Source organism: Rhododendron vialii, chromosome 5a (assembly GCF_030253575.1).
Source record: "Rhododendron vialii isolate Sample 1 chromosome 5a, ASM3025357v1".
NCBI classification, from domain to species: domain Eukaryota; kingdom Viridiplantae; phylum Streptophyta; class Magnoliopsida; order Ericales; family Ericaceae; genus Rhododendron; species Rhododendron vialii.
The window spans coordinates 26,380,193-26,402,172 of NC_080561.1; the positions used below are offsets into that span (position 1 = coordinate 26,380,193).

General features: G+C 37.6%; 1 protein-coding gene and 1 long non-coding RNA gene across 3 annotated transcripts; one reads left to right on the forward strand and one right to left on the reverse strand.

Moving 5' to 3' along the window:
• Positions 1-2,430: 2,430 nt before the first annotated feature.
• LOC131325600 (importin subunit alpha-4-like) lies at positions 2,431-13,855 on the reverse strand. Of its 2 annotated transcripts, XM_058357928.1 has the most exons (10): positions 13,502-13,855; positions 12,161-12,257; positions 11,994-12,085; positions 11,754-11,885; positions 10,799-10,984; positions 9,605-9,768; positions 9,295-9,373; positions 5,383-5,511; positions 4,172-4,299; positions 2,431-3,108 (listed from the first exon to the last, which is right to left on the reverse strand). In XM_058357928.1, exons 1-10 carry the CDS (start codon positions 13,730-13,732, stop codon positions 2,727-2,729), a joined length of 1,620 nt encoding a protein of 539 aa, XP_058213911.1. In that variant the 5' UTR covers positions 13,733-13,855; the 3' UTR covers positions 2,431-2,726. The 2 variants fall into 2 exon arrangements, with proteins under 2 accessions (XP_058213911.1, XP_058213912.1); XM_058357929.1 differs by lacking the exon at positions 10,799-10,984 and having other exon boundaries at positions 13,502-13,834.
• A 3,863-nt stretch (positions 13,856-17,718) lies between these two features.
• Positions 17,719-19,535, forward strand: LOC131325601 (uncharacterized). The gene is made up of 2 exons (XR_009199747.1): positions 17,719-18,165; positions 19,366-19,535. It is a non-coding gene; the product is annotated as an uncharacterized LOC131325601 (long non-coding RNA).
• The last annotated feature ends 2,445 nt before the right edge of the window (positions 19,536-21,980 follow it).

The window sequence follows — 21,980 nt, forward strand, 5'->3', positions numbered from 1 at the left end:
AGAGATTGAGGCCCCATTTCAGAAACCTTCTTAAAAATAAGCAGCTTATTTCATATTTTCAAACTTAAAAATAATGTAAATTAAAAATAATTTTTCAATTTTTTTTTGTATCGTATAAAAGATCTCATCAAGTTCTTTCAAATAAGATCCATATTACATATTTTTATATTTCAATAAACCTATAATTTTTGAGTTTGAAGTTGCCTTCTTAAAAAATAAAGATCTTTTTTTGGTTCTGAAATGGGCTCTGAGTTCTCTCCCCGTTTCTTTTCTTCTCTTGCGAACTCTCTCGTACCAAAAAGCTGTAAGAGATTTGAAGGTTTAGTCATATATTAGAAGCTCCCACTGAACCTTCAAAAGTTAACACTCTGTCTAAATTTCTATCATTTATCTACAGATTTGAAGATTAACAACCTTCACATATTAAAGAATACATTTTTGTTCCCTTTTCCCTTTACTTTAGAATGTTAATGTAATTTCCATGTCTATTTATTATATATTTTTATCCTTTTGTCATTCCCTATTGCCAGTAAATACTACTCCTTTCCATGCCAAAATATTTGTCCGGTACGCAAACAAAAACTAACAAAATATTTTTTCCACCCAAAAAATTCTAGCACTTTTCATAAATTAAAAAAAAAATCATTGATATCTAGTAAATTCTTTGGCAAGAGATAAGGCTAGAAAAACAAGAGGTGACAACAACAAATTGTAGTATGTTAAAAAAGAAAATGAGGTCAATGTGATATTAAATCAGTAAAAAACATAAAATTATTAAACACTAGAATTTGTAGAGTTTGCTGGAGTGCACTCTACTAACTCATCTTTCAAATCATGTAGAAATGTAGCAAAGTACAATTTTGAAGCTAACTTTTTGTAAATTATACTGGGAAAAAGCTCTGACTTTCTTACTAATTTATGGAGTATTTGCTTTTACAAAAGCCTTGCACACGAAAAGTGGGATGTTACCTATTCCCCTTGTCATACTTGACAAAGTACTTACTAGAAAACGGAGGGATCACTTCTAATCTACAAGGTAGAGTATGGGAGGAGTATATAATGATCTATTCTACGGGGTGATCGATTTAGTAAACAATAAAGCTATGGGTACATATAAAATGTACATACTATGTACATATGAGTTTTGTGGGGCTCACCTCAGGTCCCACAAAGATAATTCGAACCGTCCATTTATTTTTAAACAATTTTTTATGGAGCCCTATAAAAAATCAGTTCAACCTGATATCGGTAAGGATTTTTTCTGAATTTGTGGAGGCGAAACTACTTAACTACTTAGTTTCATGGTAGATTTACAGCTTCAGCAGCTTAACAATCGCTTCCTTTACAGAGGTTTTAACAGCGGGTGGTGGGGTGTGCTTGAACCCTACTACTGATTCATTTTCTGCTTTTGATAAGCAAATGCTAATTCACCTTGCTAAACTCTATCCATGGGGATTTTTTAGCAATAGACCTCGTGGCACTTAATAGTCAACTTGAGAATTACATTGTTGATATGCGCTCAAGCAGGCAGTAAGGTGAGCTCAAAGGAAGGAGTTGGTGACCTTGCTAAAGAGTTGGAGGAGAAAGAAAAAAAATCTCACATGTCCATTGGTCGACTTGCTCGTTAAATTGACGACGATTTTACCCAACGGCTACAACAACCATGGAAAGAGCATTTTGATTATAAAAATCATAAAGACTCGGCTAAGGAATTGAATGAGAGAGATCAATTGATGAATGATGGCTTGGTTATTAAATTGAATCCGAGATATATTTAGGAGCATTGACAATGAGCTTATTATGCAAAGATTTCAAAATACGAAATCTCATTGAGGGCAATTGTAAAAGTTCATGTAATTAGTTTTTGTTTGAACGGTTATTATTAAAAGTACTCTTTTGCTTAAGATTTGAGAAGTGTAGATTCATTTGTTTATTTAGTAGATATGTTAATTGTGACTTTACAGAAAATTAAAATAACACTACTAGTCAAAATCCCTGAAGTCGCAACTGTAAGATGACGGTAGCCTTGGATCACCAAATTTTTGCCAAAAGATAGCACATTCACTTAGGTATAATACTAAAATCAACTCAGAATGATGAAGTTACCATTTTAGGCTCAATTTCTTCAATCTGAATGAAATATGATTTGATAATGCCATATTTTAATTCGACTGTAAAGCTACATAAGCATTTTAACTTATGATTTTGCCTTCGGCATCTAATAATAGTACCATTGCTGAATACAGGATTAATAGTAAATTTAGCAACTGAAAAGTAACACCACCAAAGAGATCCAGTTTTGGTAGTTTCGCTTGCACCATTTGATGTCCAAAGACTGGTTATTGTCAGAAATTTGACCTTCTTGAGTGTCACCACGATTGTGTTTCAGCTGAAACTGCATGATTCCTACTTAATCAGTACATATCAGAATAGAAGAAATTGGCTCCAACAAGTACCAGGTAAAATCTTCAGTTCACGTCGGAGTAAATCGTCAGATATAACCTTCACAATACCATAGAATATACAAATCAAGATGAAATCACAAGTTAAACCCCTTACACTTGAACGCATTCCATAAACACATTCAGCCTCTGTCAGACCCAAAAAAATACCTGACTTTAGGCGACAAGGAAACCGGACAACAAACTCTCAAAAACTCATTCAAATAACGTAAGGAATAAGATGACCTGTAAAATAAAACCACAAATTGACTCTAAAGCTTCCCCCTACCCAAATTTGAATCCGCCAGCTGGAAGGTTGGGATGGGCATTTCCAAAATTAAAACCTTGTTGATTTCTATCTATTCCGTCCTGGACATGATGTTCTTCCTCATCTTCCTCAGCCCAGTATCTCTCTAACATCTTCACAGCCTTCTCATAGATCTCATGGTTGTCGTGGGTCTGGAGATTCTCGATCTTATCCAATCCTTCACATTCATCAATCATTTGTGCGTATAAATTTATGCCGCTGTTTAGTCCAGTTTCCTTGTCAGCCTCACCCACTTTCAAGATGTTCTCAAGCCCCTCAAGGCACACAGTCACGATCCGTGGGTCAGGACAGATTAGAAGGTCACACAGTGGCTTGATGCAACCTTGGCTCGCCAAAAATCTGCAAGGAGTGCAATTGCGCACATGAGTGCATGCCTTGGCTCAATAAGTTATTTGCCACATACATGTGGACATACAATGAGGACAAGAAAGGGATTGATGAAGATCGATTGAAGACTAAAAATCTATCCTGCTTGAGGACCTCTCAAGTATTTAGGAAGTCGATAAAGTTAAGGATATTAATTATTTTTCTTTTTCCTACTTGTCTCCAAATTTGATTTATCATTTACTTGGTTTGACTACAATAGGCACATATGTAATGGTAGAGATAGATATGATGATTCTGATACTGAGATATTGATTTGGAATCTGTATCCTCTTTTCTTCTTTCATTTGCTTCTCTCCTCATCATTCTTCTTCTTATACTTCAAATTCTTCTTCTCAATCTTCACTTCTGGCGCTACATTACGTATAAGTGGAATGACCAACTGAATTGTGTTAATTCAGCAACCTTTATAAGCAAAATAAGGCTAGTGCAATCATCAATTATCACAAGAAATTCAACATACAAGATTAACTTCTTGTTATGTAGTAACATCTATCATTTGTGAAATGTATTTTAGGGGATTTTTGCTATCTCACATCTTTTGTAGGGATATTTTAGTCTTCGGAATTAATTGGGTCAACTAATGCAGCAGTAGTATTTCTTTCTTTCCGAAACTGTGTACCTGATGAGCTGTAAACAAGAAAGGGCCTACTAAGTAGCTATGATGACTACTGACCAGGAAGGCATTCTCGATTACTTACCTGAGGTATTTTTCTAGCGAAGATGGCAAAACACTACTATAGTTCGCACCAACTGAATATTTTGACCTAAATTTGTAGGGAAATGGAAAAAGAAAAGAGGAAAGTGTCTATCTAAACTAGCAGAATCCTAGGACATCAAGAGTGGGAAGTTGATTGTTGGTTTTCTTTCCTCACCCAATGCCTTTGTTTGCCGATTCCTCTTCTACTGATGAGTAAAAAAGGGGCCAAACCCGAGGCCTGCTCATATATGATGAACATAGCTTAACAGCCAATGGAGCTATACTTTGCTTATACAGAAATAGACATAGAAGGCACACCGAATCTGCTCAGGAGATCCTCCCGAGGTAGCATTTGAGATAGCCCAGGCAGCCTCCTTCTTGATGTCAAATTCTGCTTGCTCTAGAAGTTGAATCAAAGGTAGGATGATATGGGCTTCAATAACAGCCTGTTCCAGAAACAGAAAAGAATGAAACAGAGTATGTGATTTGAAATATAAAAAGGCAAATCCAAAATCAACTCTCCTGCTAGCTTATGCAGAAGTATATGTGCATTGTGCGCTGGGCTTAGTCCAAGTTTCTTTTTCCCAGTTCCCAATGTATCACCCGTTGCCTATTTCATGGTACTGCTTAACAGAAACTGCTTCCACCATTTCTTGTTATAGTGAAAGCACAAAAATAAATATGGCTACTAATATGTGTTGCTAATCCACCATGTCACTTAATAAGGGAACTGGAAATTAACTTGATATTGTCAAGCAAAACAAAATATATAACTTCTCTGGGCAAACATAACAAGAGTTGTTTTGTGCCCCTCTTCTGACACGCTCTCTAAACTATCTGTGAGTAGTTCCACTCAATTCTGAAATCACCATTCTGAGATCACTACAAAGATAAAGGCTCTGTTCGGTTCATCTCCAGTGCTCTTCTGACAGGCTCTCTAGGCTATCTGTGAGTACTCCTTTTCTTAACATAAAACTAAAATAACTGCTTGTCTAGGTGGTTTACAATTATACACTGTAAATATTTTCCAACAACAAAAAAATTTCCCATAGAAATAGAACTAAACGATAGTTGAAAAGTATTTTTAAACATTGTATTCAAAATTGAAACGAGCAAATTCTGAAGAAAAAAAAAATTCATTCCAACTGATTGTGAAAAGAAAATCTAAAAATAATGGTAGAAAGAACGAGCATAAATCACTCAGGTCACTGAAGACTCATTCACTCACCTTCTCCTTATCTTGCACTCCTTGACTGCAAAATAAATTAAAATTTAAGCAACTGACAAGCTGCTCTTTCCAGTAGCATATCGATCTAGGACAACAATCTCAAATAAAGACAAAATAAGAAGGGGAAAAGAACCCATAGGTCATAGATAAAGCAAAGGTGCTGATATCAACCCCTCATTACGACCAATGAATCCCTGTGAGTCATGGTTGACCGACATAAATATTTCTGCATAGTGGGTCAAGTATAGTTTGCAGACATAAACATCCGTTGGATTAATAGATATGTCAAGAAATCCAATACCTGAATTTGACTTCGATTGCCAGCAGTGATGTTTGAAATTGTCCAGCAAGCTTCTTTCTTGATGCTCTTTTTGTGGTTTGTTGTGAGAAGTTGGAAGAGACCAGGGAGAACATGGTTATCTATTATAAACTGCAAAAGATAAAGGAGCTAGTATCTCACTCAGAGAAAAAAGAAAATCAGTTTGAGAGAGAGAGACACACACGGGCGCACATGCAAGTATCTACATATTTTAGATTCCTTTTGTTTGCGGTTACAAAAAGCATCATACCCTTCATTCAAAGCATCACCCCTTCGAGGCAGTTTTGTATAACTTACAATTCTAAAGCAAAGCGTGAGATTGCTGACAAAATAAAATGAGGTATACTTCTCGTTGCTTGGAAATTGAGAGTTTGGCTTTGTTTACTTTCTCTTTACTTATAACGATTGATTATAAAATGTAAAAGGTAGAAGGTAAGCTGGAGATTTTACATGTGAAACACTTGTAACTTGTTTCTATGGTGAACATTGAATTATCCTTCTCAGTTATATGCTCACTTGCATGATGTTGATTACCTCATAATAGACACATATGAATAGTGCAGGGATAGCAGAAAAGCATTTCCATGCTAGATCAAACATGAGGAAGGTTGTTCAATTTGGGTAGAAGAGTTCGCGTTTGTCAGAGATAGCAAAAATGGGTAGCATTCTAACGATTTTAGTAAATGGGACGGTAGGAATGGCTTTTGCGCTTCAAAGTTTTCATATGGTTTTAAATTGGTTGAATCAGCAAGATGTTGCAGGAATTGGCCAAAGATTTTCATGGTTGCTGCTTTTCGGGAGTTTGAGAGGACATAAAATTACTTGAATACTAGTGCTGATTCAAGTAACAGAACTCTGTTAAAGAGAATGTGTAAAAGGACTCTAATGCCCTTGTCTTCTCCATCTCAATCTCTCAAGCCCTCTCTTCTCTTAGCAAATTTATTGGTTTGATCTTTTTAAAACAGTGTTCTAAAAGGCGGGATTAATTGCCGATTAATGGGCGATTAATCGGAAATTTGAGCTGACCGATGAGATTAATGGCTAAAAGGTTGAATTAGGCGGCTAGATGATTAATCGGACTTTGGCGGCGATTAATCGCCGCTTAATTGGTCGGCGTGTAGGCGGCGATAGGCGATTAATCGATTCATGGACGATTAGGCAAGGTAAATCTGAATTTTTAGAAAACGAAGGGGGTAACTGTTATACTCATACCAGATTATTTAGGGCTTCGAATTACTGTGTTAGGGCTCTCATTCGATCAGCCTCTCATCGATCTGGGTCTGGGAAGAAACCCAGTCATCGCCTACTGCCGACACCAGTACATCGACGATCGCCTCTCATCACCGACACCGGTCATCGCCGACGCTAGTCATCGCCGACGCCTTTCATCACCATTCACCGCCACTGCGCCTCATTGTTGACTGTTGTAACTCTCGATCCCTCTCTCTTGATCCCCCTCTCTTTGTAATCTCTGTCTCTCTCTCTCTCTCTGTAATTTCTTGATCCCCCCTCTATAGTGTGTAGTATTTTTTTTTACAAAATTTAACACTTGAGTCTGAGTAGCAGAGTAGTGTAGTATTGTAAATTTATGGTTTGGACCGTTTGGTGTAGGCCGTAGCCGTGTAGACCGGTAGACGTGTAGTAACTGGTAAGTATTGATGGTAGAGAAGATATATCACATCAACTAGAAAAACTGTGATTATTGATGGTAGGGAGGTTGTAGAATATTTAAAATAAAAAAAATCAACTGGCCGATTAATAGGTCTCGAAGCTTGAAGATGGTTGGCCGCCCGCCTAGCGCTTTTTAGAACATTGTTTTAAAATATGACCACACACACACACACATGTGTGTGTGTGTGTATATATATATGAGAGAGAGAGAGAGAGAGTGTGTGCGCGCGCGTTGGTGGGGAGGGGGGGAGAACTTTGATGCGTTGGTGGGGAGGGGGTGTGTGGGTGGGGGGAGAACTTTGATGGCTGAATTTCTGATAAAAAAAACACTTACTTCAGTTCTGCCAAAAACATACCCAAATGAAAAACAGAATGGATAAATCAATTTGGTTGAATCAAATCATTGGCTTCGATTCAAATTTGTATTCCTCTATTCAGCAACTGCGACAATTTAATTGTCTAGTTGCCAAAACTTGAATCACTATTCAAGAACATCAAAATCCACGTGCTCAGTTCAGAATCACCTTATCTCGATCCTACATATATTCTGACCAACCCACTTGTCATAACATACACATATGTAAATAAATAGGGAAGAACTCGATTTTTACCAAGGCACAATTAAAGACGGGTTTTCAAATTTCCGTTTGACCCAAAAAAAAAAATTAAAGACTGGGGTTTTCGATGTGGGTAAGATTTTCAACTGGGATATGCAATTTCGGTTCCATTAGTGCGCGCGCGCGCGAGAGAGAGAGAGAGAGAGAGAGAGAGAGAGAGAATAAGCTGCAAAGAGAAGGCAGAGACAACGATCGGCAATTGTTGTCGTGGCCGACATCGGCGATAAGGATGAGGTTGGATTTTTCATTGGAATTTTGGATTGGAGTTTAGTGGTTTGGGTTTGATCTACATTTGGTTAAAGAAAGAAGTTCTGTTGTGTTAGGAACCCAATACATATATAGCTTTACAACAATATACACACAAAAGCCTATAAGTATATATGCAACTATACATATACAAATTCATATTTGTCCGTTTAAAATTCTTCTCATGTAATTAGGACCCATTTTGCAAGTTAGTATGAATTAGGACCCATTTTGTTGTAGATGAATATTTATTTATTTGTCCATGGGCATGATTCAAGAACATGAGAGAGAGAGAGAGAGAGAGAGAGAGAGAGAGAGAGAGAGAGAGAGAGAGACCATGGAGGAACATAGTAGGTTTTCTGATGTAGGAAAAGAGGGAGAAGTGAGGAAGAAGACGGATGGCACATGTGGAATTTTGGAGATAGATTAGGGTATTTTGTATCATAATTGTTGTTGTACTCATATTCACTCTTGACAGAGGTGTGTGAACCTCACCTCCAATTAAATTAGATGGAAACTCTAACTGTGCACATTGGTCCAACAACCACAGGGTGGTTATGTGCTGATAATCAAATTTGAGCCCAAAACACATGGGGTCAAACCGAAAATTTTCCCCATCTTATATTTGGAGGCTAAACCTTGACGAAGTGCAATTGAATGTTCCAGACTGAAAGATGGTTCCTCATTGGGGCCGCAGCATGGCACAGCAGAGCAGATGATAAACTCATAAAAATTTTGGCGTTCTTGGGATGTTGTTTTCTTGGGTCGATTTAGAGGATGGTCCAGTACAGGAAGCGAAGGTGGTGTCGAGTGGTTCAACAGGTGGATATGAAGGATAGTTTTCATCTTTACATTATAACCAGCGAGTTCAGGCATTCCAGAGAGGGAGATGAAGGTGGCACATGAAGAGGCAGCATTGTGGATGCATGGTGATGTTGTGGTCCAGCTGCACGGAGGTAGGATGTTGAGGTCTCGGATGTTATAATAGCCCAGGAACAACTTTTTGGCGAAATGAAAGAAACGTCTTTTCCCCCAAGTATCAATCACTTGTGTACATCACAAACCCACATTTTCTCTTTGTTAGACAAATGGAATCACAATCCTTTGCTAGAAAGTTGGAAGTGTTTTGCCTCTGCTGAATGTAACTGACTAGATTGCCAACAACAAATTCACTATCGTGAATAATTTAGGAACGTAATAAACAAGTAGATCTAATAATTGGTCATGTGAATATTATATTTCTGTATTTGTAACCTGCTAGTAGTGTTGATACAGAAATCAATGAATAACAAGAGAAACAATATTGCATCAAAATGACAGAATCATGGGATAACTGGGTACATGTAGAAATCATCAATACCTGAGTCTGTCCATCATCACCCGTAACGATGTTTCCCACTGTCCTTAGAGCAGGTATAAGTACCGTTGACGATGGATGACTTGCGGAAAACAAGTTTTAGTTAGTACAACTTTAAGATCCAGCAATCACCAAGAAAATAGCATGGAAGAAGTACATCCCTAGAAGAAGGGAAATTTTATTGGTAATTTGCAAAAAGAAGGAATTTTTTTGTTTTGGACAACTAATTCAATAAAACGAAAGGGGAATCTGAACTAAAAAAATCAACGACATAGTTTATGTTATTTAGAGAAGAAAAAAAAAAAGAACTTACAGAAGAAGCTCCACCAGTCGTGGACAGACACCTGCCTCTATCACAGCTTGAATTTTTTCATTTGGGCCGTCTGAAAGATAAGAGAGTGCCCAGCAAGCATCTGTTAGAACTTCTTCATCATTTAAGTGGATAAGTTGCCGAAGAACTGGCAATGCAGGTTTCACCTGGCAATTAACAAAAAGAAGCAATTATCATAAGCTAACTTTCCACCTGAATGCAGCTAGTCAAAGGGCCAATTATCATCAGCCCCAACATGACACCCCAAAATGAGACAAAAACAAACCTTTAGGGCAGCGGTTGGCTAACTGGAATGAGGCTGCGATGGTATACTAATCCCTCTAAATACGTATTGTTACCGTCTGATCCGCAAGAATAACATACTGGCATGTGCATTACAAGTGGAGTTACCATTCTACAACTTAGGGGAAAGCCCACTCCATTGGGAGAAGCTCCATGATATTGTCACAAGACAAGTCCAGACACCTACATAGTCTTTTGGTTTGTTGGAATAACCACAGTGAGGAACAACCTTGTTCATTTGGGGGTTTTGAGGGAGGTTTTTGAGGGTAATGAGTGAAGAGAGATAGATAGAGAAAATTTATTGGAGACTGTGCCCAGGGTTTTTGAGTCCCCCAAACGAACAAGGCCAAAATGTTCAATCCTGAATCATGAGCCAAGATCAGCCCTGGTTGACAGGTTGAAATTCAGTGACATGCTACGTTTGCGAAGGCTTTGAAAAAGCTGGACAAGGGCATGAACAAATAGGAATATCTCTACTACATTACACACATATCTATCACAGGTCAAGGATAAAAAGCCACATGATCTTGAAAAAAGGACACAAATCTAATGATGTGTGCCCTCTTTTCACGTTGTGGCATACAATATTCACCTTCCAAGGTCAAATATCAATCTAGAAAGAAAAACAGGCACATTATGTTGAAAGAATTAGACAGTAGTCAAAGGAGGCATATATCTCTGACATAAACAAGACTGATCTAGGCTCATTTGTGAAATGAACTTCAAAACCATGCTCGAATAGGGTTATTAATGAATAAACAAGTATGAACAAGTTGATTAAAGAGCTAGCTCAAGCTCTAAATACACAACTCATTCCAGTAGCAGCGTTATTAGATTATATAACCCACAAAATCTGCAAGATTATTTTTAAAAAGACTTTGGGATATCTACAACCTGCTCAAATGGTGTTGGAGGCTTGCCCCGACAGAAGTTGGACAAAGTCCATGTAGCATTTCTCAGCATAGACAATTTTGAGTGTTCATTCAACTGAGCTAGCAAAGGCATAAGCGCACTGTGACTAAGAACAAGGTCTCTACAACTTGGAGAGTCACCAGCAACATTACCCAAAGCCCATACTGCCTGTTTGTAAGACACAAAAGTTGAGATATGCAAATTCATAAGTAGTCAAAAGCCTCACAACAAAAATAATACTAATGGACCTGTATTGGGAAACCATTAGGTGCTTGGCGTACTTGGAATTTAAAAAACAGAAAGGTGGCAAAAGATTCTGGAAACTAGGGCCCTGTTCAGTTGCATGGAAAGGATGGGAAAGGACGGGAAAATCAACTTTCCTATGTTCAGTTACCAGGAAAGTTGTAGGATCAACAACTTCAACTTTCCCACTGGGAAACACTTTCCTACAAAATAGGTTTTGCCAAAAGGAATGAATTCTTGTTTTCCTGCAAGATTTCTTGTCGACAGAACACACAGGAAAATAAATTTCATTTTATTTTACTTCACCTCACTTCACTTTTCCTGGGAACCAATTTCCCACACAACATTCCTGACAACTGAACGGAGCCTAGGGATCTAGTAATAAAATTCAGAAAAGGCTAGTGGAAAAGAAAAATAAAAGAAAGAAGCAGAATGGCGTGAAGACATCCAAGCTCCCCAATGGCAACATTTCCATTTAGAGGAAAGCTACCAAGAAAAATGGAAATTCCAAACATCTAAATTTGTGAAATAGAGAATCCAGGCAAATTCAATCAGAAAAGTGCTTCTGCAGCATGGTTAATAAAGGCCAGTCATATACTTGAGAACAATTTCAACAAGATCTCCAAAAATTTAAGCAAACTAGGTCACATGAACCGAGACACCCAGGGTTGTCAGAGAAATATGCAGTAGTTACCTGCTCGCGGACATCATCACTGCCAGAGCTCAAAAGTTGCACAAATTTGGGGACAGCGCCATTTTCCATAACAACTCGAGTATGCTCTGATGTCCCGGAAGCAACATTGGTCAAAGCCCATGCTGCCTCAAACTGAGTAAAAAAAAAAAGGCTATCAAGATGGTGCTAGATTAATTTAATCTATTGGAAGTGGAACTATCAGTTCAGATGAAAACAATTAGAAGTGCAAAAACTCCCTACTTGCAGTTGAGGCAGATCATGCCTTCCAAGAAACTCCACAAATCGAGGCACAACACCTGCTTTTATCACTTCATCTATAGGAGGACAGCGCTCTGGGGAACACAGCAAAACAATACTTAAAACAGGTCTATTGAGTATCATAAACATTTCCAGTACTCCGCACCTACCAATTGATAATAGCTTTCTGAACTGAGCGGTTGCTTCAACTTGCGCTCCAGGATCCTCAGACCATACTCCTTGCACCATCAAAGGAATACTTTCCAACTGTTACGATATAGTAAACAACTAAAAGTGAATTTAAAGCAAAATTGAGCATTGGTTGTAAACAACCACACACTCCCAATAATTAGTTCACCAAAATGAATTTATATTAGAACTACATCTAGATGCTCCATTGCTAGCCACAAAATTAAGAGAAAAAGAAACCGGGTCTGAAAGGCTTTACAAACAGTATAAGGAATTGCAAGATTTTACACACATCAAGTTCAAAACGAAACAAAAACTAAATAGCACTTCAGGCTTCCAGTTAACTTCCAAACTGTGATGGGTGATCATTAATTTACAAAGATAAAACTTCAACCTATTGACTGAAGTTAACAGGCTATATTCAGAACATTAAGTATACATGAAACAGCAAAATGAAGAAGCAGGATGTAGCAGCAGATCGGCAGCTACTGAAAAAATAACCATAATGATTGGTTGGCATTGAATAGAGGAAAACAAAGTTAATGTGCGATATTTGTTTTCAGTGTCATTTCTGCGAAAAAACATTTCAGAAACCTTTTTTAAGAACAAAAATACTCATCTTCATAGCTTATTCATCTTCTAGTTTTTATGACTTCTGACAAGTACAGCACATGTTTAAAGTTTTCTCGAAAGGGGATTCTTTTGCAAATTAAGTAGACAGATAAATTGAACACATTTTCCAAAACTCAGTCCAGAAACATCAACCAAAGAAGCAGTGTTCTAAAAGTCGCTAGACAATAGTCGGGCGGCCGAGCACCGCCTAGCGCCTAAGCGATTAATCGGTGCCTAGCCATCTAGCCCAGCCTAATCTGCCTAGCGCCTAGCCCACCTAACCGATTAATCGCGCCTAGCGACCGATTAATCGGCCCGGCGCCTAGACAACCGCATAGGCGCCGATTAATTGGCCGCCTAGTCTTTTAGAACACTGCAAAAAAGTCCGCTAGGGTAGGCTCGTCTAGTTTGGCCCCAATTCTCTTATCAACCAAACCTACACCACATAATGTGGATGAGTGAGCGCGAGCAGGAACCCGAGCACAAGCGCCAGCACGAAAACGTCTTTCAAAAACATTCCAAACCTACTCAAAATCACGACAGCTTGAGCGGAGCACGAGGATTGAAAGCGCAAGGGTCCTACTCAAGGATTACGTGACTCTATATATATATATAAGAACCATACACAATTCAAATTCAATAAAACAAACCCCTCGATCAGGGCAACTGAAATATGAAATTCTCAGCGAGGGCAAAACGGGAATTATTACCCTCTTCTCGATGGCGGCAGGGGTGGACTGAGAAGCATCAGAGAGTTGGAGAGACTGAGGATGATGATTACTCAGACCCTCTCTGCGCTTCTTCAAGAGATTGTCCTCTCGCTTGTTCTTTCTGATCTCCACCAGATTGTCCTCCCTCCGCCGCCGCGCTTCGTCGCCGTCGACGCCGAGTTTGTACGACTTCTTCCGGCCCTCCGCGCGAGAATTGGGTCGCAGAGACATTGGCGATTGCTGTGTTGTGGGGGGGTCGCTCGCCCTGGAGAAGTTCGACGAAATGTCTAGGAGAGAGAAAACTGTAGTGGGAATCGAAGAATAGAAGTTGTAGATCGTGGAGAATACTTATAAAAGGCGGGGTGGGCTGTCTGTCTCTACTCTCTAGTCTCCGGTGGCTGGGTCCCGTGGGCCGTGGGCCTTGGCCAACTTTTTGGCAAAATTTCTAGCATCCTCTTTTTTAGTATTGTTTACTCCAAATTTTTAGCAGATATAAGTAAAAAAAATTACGTTACAGCGTTCGGCTTGACGAATAGAATCAAAAAAATAGGACATAAATAATCAAGCCCAAAATTGAATTTTATTTTACAAAAGATGGCTAAAAGGACACTTAAAAAAAAACTCTTTTAAAAAAGACGTTTTCATTGTCTTTAGCGTTGTTTTTAGAGATCTTAACATTTTTGAGTTATATTTTTATAATTTTTTGATCTCCTTTGCCAAGACAAACAATATAGGGAAAAAGTAATCTAGTAAAAATTTTAAAAAAAAACCAACAAAAAGCCGGCGAAAAGTTAGCCCTTGGACTCCGAGTCAAACTTGCTACTTTGCTTACGTTGGGATTCAAGACCCATCAGTAATAAGGTATTGTGGGCAATGTAAAACCATTGTAATTTGGGAGTTCTATGTCTACTTTTGTATTGCGTTCTTACATTTTTTTTCATTGTAGTTGTTTAGAAGTCACATAGTAGACTTTATTATGTCATAATTAATAATTAATCATCAATATGATACAGCCACAATTTGAAAATCAATTTTGGAGGAACTTTTGAATTCTTATTTTGCATTCTCTAACTATATTCCAACCAACAGCTTCAGATAGCTAGATGTAACCACTCGACTTTCTGGATCCCTGCATCATGTAGCTTTGAATAGTGCTTCTAGACGAAGAGCGAGCTGCAACCTTGGTGTCAGAATTTTTCACTGATCAGGTGAGATCAGTCTCATCCGTGTAAGAATTAGGAATTCCTATTTCAACTTTTGTATTGCATTTTACATGTTTTTTCATTGTAGTTGTTTAGAAGTCACATAGTAGACTTTATTATGTCAAAATTAATAATTAATCATCAATATGATACAACCACAATTTGAAAATCAATTTTGGAGGAACTTCTGAATTCTTATTTTGCATTCTCTAACTATATTCTGACCAAAAATTAATGTACACCTGACCTTTCATCCAAGGACTACCCATTGCGCGTGCATTCTAGGAGAGGTCAATATGGTCAGAAAGCATATCATAATCTATTGTTCAAATTATACTTCAAACTATCTCTTGAGTTCGTATTCTATTCTATATGTATCATCAAAACATTTTTAAAGATGTACAATCTATCGTGATTATAATCCACAATTATAATTCAACAGAAACAAGTAGCTCCCAACCACTTCCTCTATATTTTTGCCATATGCATATATTTTGTATGCTCTCCTTCTTTTGATACATATTAAAGTTTTAATGAACTCAATTGATAAATCACGTAAATAATGGTGATGTGTGTTTCTTTGTGTGTTTAGCTTGATTATTCTTCGTTCGATTATGTGTCTTGATTTTTGTGTCAAATTCCATAACAATATCATTCAAAAAAAATTATTGTTACTCATAATTTTGAAATATGATCGACTCATTTCACTAGACAAATATAGGTTTAAAAATCTATGTTTCTCATTTTCCTTTCTTACTTTTAAAGGGCTAGACATAGAAAATTTTGAATCATTTTTTCCCTTGGAACTTCACCACAACAATAATCAGAACCGTTTACATTTTAGAGCTCGTCAACAACATTGACCACGCCAAAAATTATGTTGATCGAATATCGTTTAATACGACATTGAAGTGCATTTACCTTCGGATAATTGTGTCAAATGAATTACAATCTAGTGGTGTATACTTTTTTTTTCCCAAACTTTTTTTTGGAACGGCTTCTTAAACTTAATGCATTTTGAAATCATATCAAACAATATCCAATCAATATAATTTTGGCGTGATAATATTCTCAACGAGCTTTAATAATTAAATGGTTTGGATCATTATTGTGAACCCAAAAAGAATACACAAATGATCGAAAACTACACACTCAAAGCACTATGGCTGCAAACAAACAAAGCCACTTGCGAGCGGCTCAAGACTCAAAGCGTTGCAAAGAACTTTGCCGGGCACACTCAAAGCACTAGGGCTGCAAACAAACAAAGCCGCTCGCGAGCGGCTCAAGACTCAAAGCCCTTAAAGTATGAGAATCACCTTAACACCTCATCGTTGCAAAGAACTTTGCCGGGCACACTCAAAGCACTAGGGCTACAAACAAACAAAGCTGCTAGCGAGCTAGGCCTGTCAATGGACCGGATCCGATCCGAATCCGACAGATCCGAATCCGGATCCGATAAGACCCAATCCAATCCGAATCCGATAAGACTCAAATCCGATAGTGGTAATTCGGATCCGAAAATCCGAATCCGATCCGGAAACTTTTTTTACTTCAAAAATTTTAGCAAAAATATATATATATTTTTCAAAAAAATACAATTTTTTTTTTCAAAAAAAAAAATATTTTCAGAAAAAAATTAAAAAATAAAAATAAAAAATAAAAATACAACTTCTTAAACATTTTTTTTTTATTTTTAAAATTACTATTTTTTTTAAAAAAATTTAAAAATTTAAAAAAATAAAGTTCGGATTCGGATTGATAACGGATTTAATCCGATCCGATCCGGGTCCGTATTGAATTACCGGATTCGGATTATCGGATCGACTTTATCAGATCCGAATTAGATCCGGCCCATTGACAGGCCTATCGCGAGCAGCTCAAAACTCGGCTCGTTATGAGCTCATTCAAGCTCGACTTGACACTTAAATGAACAAGCTCGAACCTAGCTTCTCAAAACGAGCCGAGCCCGAGTTGGAGAAGGCTCGGCTCGAGTTAGCTCGCGAACCCAACATTTATATATACATACATAAATTATTATATATATAAACTCCCAACAGTAATGAAACGTAAAAGCCAAGAGGATCAGTTATAGAGCTTTGGATGCCTCTTCAATTCTTGCATTAGCGATGTGGGACAAAAGGTTTTTCCATTTTCAGTCTCCTCTTTTAGTCCCACATCTGATGCACAAGACTCACCACCAAGGCAGATTTCCCTCAGAGAAGAGATTCCTCACTTGTGCCCCTTACCTGTGCCACATGCGCGTGGAGCTGGATACCGTTTCCCGAGCTAGAGTGAGCTGAGCTCGAGCTAACCATAATTTTGATGAGCCGAGCCTGATAGAGCTCGACTTGGCTCGGCTCATTTGCAGCCCCACAAGCACTAAAACTTAACATGACAGAAACCCAAAACAAAATAAATCTTTCTTAAATCAAACTTATCAAAATCAATAATAAATCTGTTCTTTGGTGCGCATAGAAACTCGACGTGTTCAGTTCCCCCTTCCGTCTTATGCAGCTGCAAGCTTGCAACATTAATGGCCTCCTAGTAACGATGCCTTAAAAATTCACTGGAAAAAAAATCCACTACGTGTATGCGAAGGAGTAGATACTGACCATTGGCTCTTACTTTGTGCTATAAAACGGAGGAAAAAGAGAATACAAAAAAATTTCCGTATCACCAAATAGGCTTTGGTCAAAGTTTTCAAGTGCTTATTGTATTCATTTTCCACCATTTTCAATATGAACCATGCACATCGGATGATCATGTTAACCGGTTGGTGATGGGTGATTGGCGACTTATAATCCTGTTTGCTAAAGTACCCCATCATACCACCCAGATACATATGCTATTTTTGGAGATAATATTTACTCCAATTTGTGCCTTAACACTCTTTGCAAGAGCAACCCTGACTCCCATGGGAAAGAGTGAACAACGGGTCCTCATGGCACAATTTTGTGTGCAATGAATTTTATTTTATATATGTAGATGTATGTTTGGTCGTGCGGGCTTGAGCCCGTGGGCCATAAGGTGAGAGTGTTGGGAACCCATGTCAAATAGCTTTTAAAATTAGTTAAGACTTATTTTTATAACTCATGGGGTATTAGTATAACTACATATTATATTCTAGGACTTAAGGAAGTGCCTATGGTAGTTGAGGGGGTGTAGTGTAATAATTACACATAAATCTCTAAAATGGGATCAGAGAGCCGATTCCTCATTTCTTCTTCTTCTTTTTTTCTTTTCCTGCGTCTCCTCTCCCTGAATTCTTTCTCTCTCTCAAACCCTAGACTTCAATCCCAAAATCGGAAGTCAAGATTCGAGAATCTCGCAACAAGGCAAGAAGAAAACGTGATCTATGGACAAAGGGCTACGCATCTATCCGAACGAAATCTCAATCAGCCAACTTTGGTGTTCCTAGCATTTTGGGATTTCAACATTTTGGAGGTTTCTCTCTCGTTTGAGGTAGGATTTATGCTAAATGATAAAATATGGATGTGTATATGTCTTGGTGTGCACCTAATTTGAGTTTTAGTAGGGTAATCAAGTTATAACTAAGGCCCTAGTTCATGTGTATGAGTATATTTGCTATGCATGAGGTTTTGCTGTGAATTTGTATGACTATTCTTGGTTATGATTTAGTTTATGCTATTTTTACTTTCAGTCTTAATATGAGTGTTTGCACTTCCTAGTAAAATGCAAGAGACTTAGTTGATACATGAAAAACATGAACTAGTTATGATTATGCACTCCATGAGTGTGATTAAAGGTAAGTTACTTAAATAGACACCTTTCTGTGCAACATACAATTCTCTTGGTGCGATTAGTAAACTAATGGAAAGAATTCATAATACTCCATATGATTTCGGGTACTTGTGAAATAGGTTACACTGATTTTGTTGTATATCGGCCTACTTGGGGTGAGTCATTTACGGAGTTTTTGGTTGGTTTTAGTTGATTTGGTCTTTAAGGTCAAGTGTTGAGATATTTTGGAATATGATAGTTTTGTGATTTTGAGTTGGATCACCAAAAAACTTGGGTCAATTGTGATGCCGTCGGTGAAAGTCCGTAAACCTAAATTGTGATGCCGTCGGTGAAAGTCCGTAAACCTATTTGGGTCAATTATGACGCCGTCGGTGAAAGTCCGTGAACTCGCGCGGGGTAAGTTGCTTTGTCCTTTGGGTTAGTAGCCCGTAAAATGCATATGTGCTTGAGACATCTAGCACGGTTGGTTGGTGATTGTATCGGTGAGCAACTCATATAATTTTAAGTCTCGGTGTTGAGTAAATTTGATATTCGATTTGGTTGGCTATTTTATTATGAGCTTTGTTATTTTTCGTATATCGACTTTTATGTGTAATTTCCTTTATTCGGGACTTGATTTGAGTTTGTAGTTTAATAGTATTCTTTTGAGCATTTGAAGGGAAGGAAAAATTGAAAACACTTAATATAATGCATAGATTATTTTGCTGTGTTAGCTTGACCTTGAATTGGGAATTTATAGCTTCATTGTAAATATTGAAGGGAAGAAAGCATGAAAAACTTTTCAATACTTATATATAAAAAGAGTATATTTTGTGTATCAAGCTTTGCATGTTCATATATTTTCATTTAGCGTATTTCCTGTATGAGCTGTGGCTCATGTTGTTAACTCAAATTTTTCAGGTTTGGAGGTGGATTCGAGGCTTAAGAATCATGGGTCTTTTATTTAAGAGCGTAATGGAATACTTGTATATTTTTGGCCCGTAAGACTTGCAAACTTTTATTTTGAGTTGTAAGAACTTGAATTGCGAGATATATTAATTTGGTAATGTAAATTTGGATATTAGAAGAATAGGGTCTGAAAGTGTATTAGCTATACTGTATTTAGGAGTTTATTTCTAATAAAAGGCGGGTTGTGACAGAGAGAGAGCTTGGAGTGAGAATTCAGAGAGAGAGAGCGCGCTTGGAGTGAGAATTCAGAGAGAGAGAGACAGAAAGAGCGCGCGCGCTTGGAGTGAGAATTCAGAGAGAAAGAGAGAGAACCTTTGAAGCTGGGTTTAGTGAAAGTTTGAAAAACGGTTGTGGCGAGAGAATTTGAAAAAGGAAATACTCCCGTGGGGAATTTGTAGCCATACACGTGTACGCGTGTTGACTGGTTGACTTTTTTTCTACGGCATAATCAAGGGATTCGTTTTCTAAGGGTGTACAAGAATAATGAATTGGAAAGTAAAAAAACTTTATACTAATATAATAAGTATGTGTTTCGATAAAAAAATACTCCCTCCGTCCCGCAATGTTTGGTACTATTGGAAATTCCCACTTTTAAGAGAAAAAATTTGATGTACAATTGATGAGCTAACTTTTCAATTTTACCCTTATGTAATTTCAACACTATTTGAATTTTTTGGGGCCGGATACCAAAAAGTTTTGGCGCTAATTGTGGCTCCTAAATTGAAATTGAAAATTGAATTGAGTCAATCTTTGCTGCTTGATACGGCTGACAACTACCCACTATAAATTCAATTTCCTTCTCAAAGTGTCTCTCTCTCCCCACTTCCCCGTTCCTACTTCCCACGTTTCTCTCCTTCTTCTATCTTTTCCTTAATTTTCTGCTCCAATCACAAGTAATCCCCTTCTCCAAGCATAATCTATTCCTAAAATTTAGCAACCCCCCCCCCCCCCCCCCCCCCGCTCTGTTTTTCCAATTTTTTCTATTGGGGTAATTTCCTATTGTAAATATTCCACTTTTCTCCTCCAAAATCAATCATGAATCATGCACTTGAAATTGTCTCTCTTCATCCAAGAACAAAAAGAAATCTAACCAATCAACAAAGAGAAGCAATTTTTGAAGCTGTGTTGCTACAAAGTGTGGATGGAAAATAAAGAGAAGTTCTGTAAGAGAGGTTGCTGAATTGTTCTCGACTAGTATCAACATAGTGCGCTGAATTTAGAATCGAGGGATGGCTTATATTGCTAATGGAGTGATGGTCAATGTTTCCAGCAAAATGCCTTCATGTGGTCGCAAATGAGTACCAATTGACTTCACCAAAATAAGGGATATTGATCGTGCCCGGCGAACAAACATCCGGTCATTGGCAGCGGCAATGAAAGTCCCAAAAACAACCATTCACAGGCGAATTAAAGAAACTAAAATTTGGCCTCATTCCAACGCATTGAAACCATATTTATCGAAACAAGCTAAGAAGGCAAGACTCCAGTTTTGCCTTTCAATGCACGAGCCCAGTGATGATGAAAATCAACCAAGAAAATTCAAGAGCATGTACAACTATGTTCACATTGATGAAAAATCTATAATACAATTCGCAACAGTGTGGGCCGGTGGCCCACACATTTAGGGGGGAGAGAGAGAGAGAGAGAGAGAGAGAGAGAGAGTCGAAAATGATGAGAATAAACACCAAAGACTAAATTGCTCAATCAAGCTTTCATTACCCAAAAAACAGCAATAAAAAATCATTACCAAAAATCAAGCTTCCAATCAAGTTGCTCGTAAAAATATTTCACCCAAAAATCTGCCATTATATTATTTCTCCCAATCAAATCTTTCAAAAAATTTGTCATGCCAATTAAAATTCCTGTAAACTAGGTGCTTCCAATCAAGCTTCCCGTAAAAAAATGTCACCCAAAAATATGCCATTATATCTTTCCAAAAATTTGCCATGCCAACAATTAAGATTCCCGTGGCTGAATATTGATTGAACATTTCCAAAACTTGAACATTCAAACTGGAAAACTCATTTCCAAAAACTGAAAAAAAATCACTCTCAACCGTCGGATGAAATCAATCTGAACCATTCAATGCCAAGGGTTAAATGGAGGGTGGAGATTTGTGCAGGGAAATGTGTGTAAAGCCAACGGTCAAGATTTATGTAGGAAAAATGTGTGGGCCACCACACTGTTGCGAATTGTATTATAGATAACTAATCCAAGAACCTTTATAAGGCCCCGTTTCGCTTTCTCAAATAAGGACTTATTTTCGAACTTAAAAATAATGGACTTACAAAAATAATTTTTTAATTTTCTTTTGCAGGGTTTGATAGATCTCATTGAAATCTATCAAACAAAATCCATATTGCATATTTTTTTTATTTCAGCAAGCCTAATATTTTTAAGCTTGAAAATTATAAATAAATACTTATTTTTTAAGGACCCAATCTGAAACGGGGAGTAAGTTGAGTTTTAACAACTAGTGCTCATCTTTTGTTTTTCTTTTTTTGGCCTCTCTCAAAGCCATCCCTTATATATGTTCTGTATAAGAATTCTTTTCAGTCCTACTTGTG

What these genes read in the sequence shown, in the direction of transcription:
- LOC131325600 (XM_058357928.1), bottom strand. Translation starts at nt 13,732, where the DNA reads ATGTCTCTGCGACCCAATTCTCGCGCGGAGGGCCGGAAGAAGTCGTAC. An exon ending in GTGATGATGTCCGCGAGCAG is followed by an intron (nt 10,985 to 11,753) that starts GTAACTACTGCA and finishes TCTTACAAACAG; the next exon opens with GCAGTATGGGCTTTGGGTAA. An exon ending in CTCCAACACCATTTGAGCAG is followed by an intron (nt 9,769 to 10,798) that starts GTTGTAGATATC and finishes GTTAATTGCCAG; the next exon opens with GTGAAACCTGCATTGCCAGT.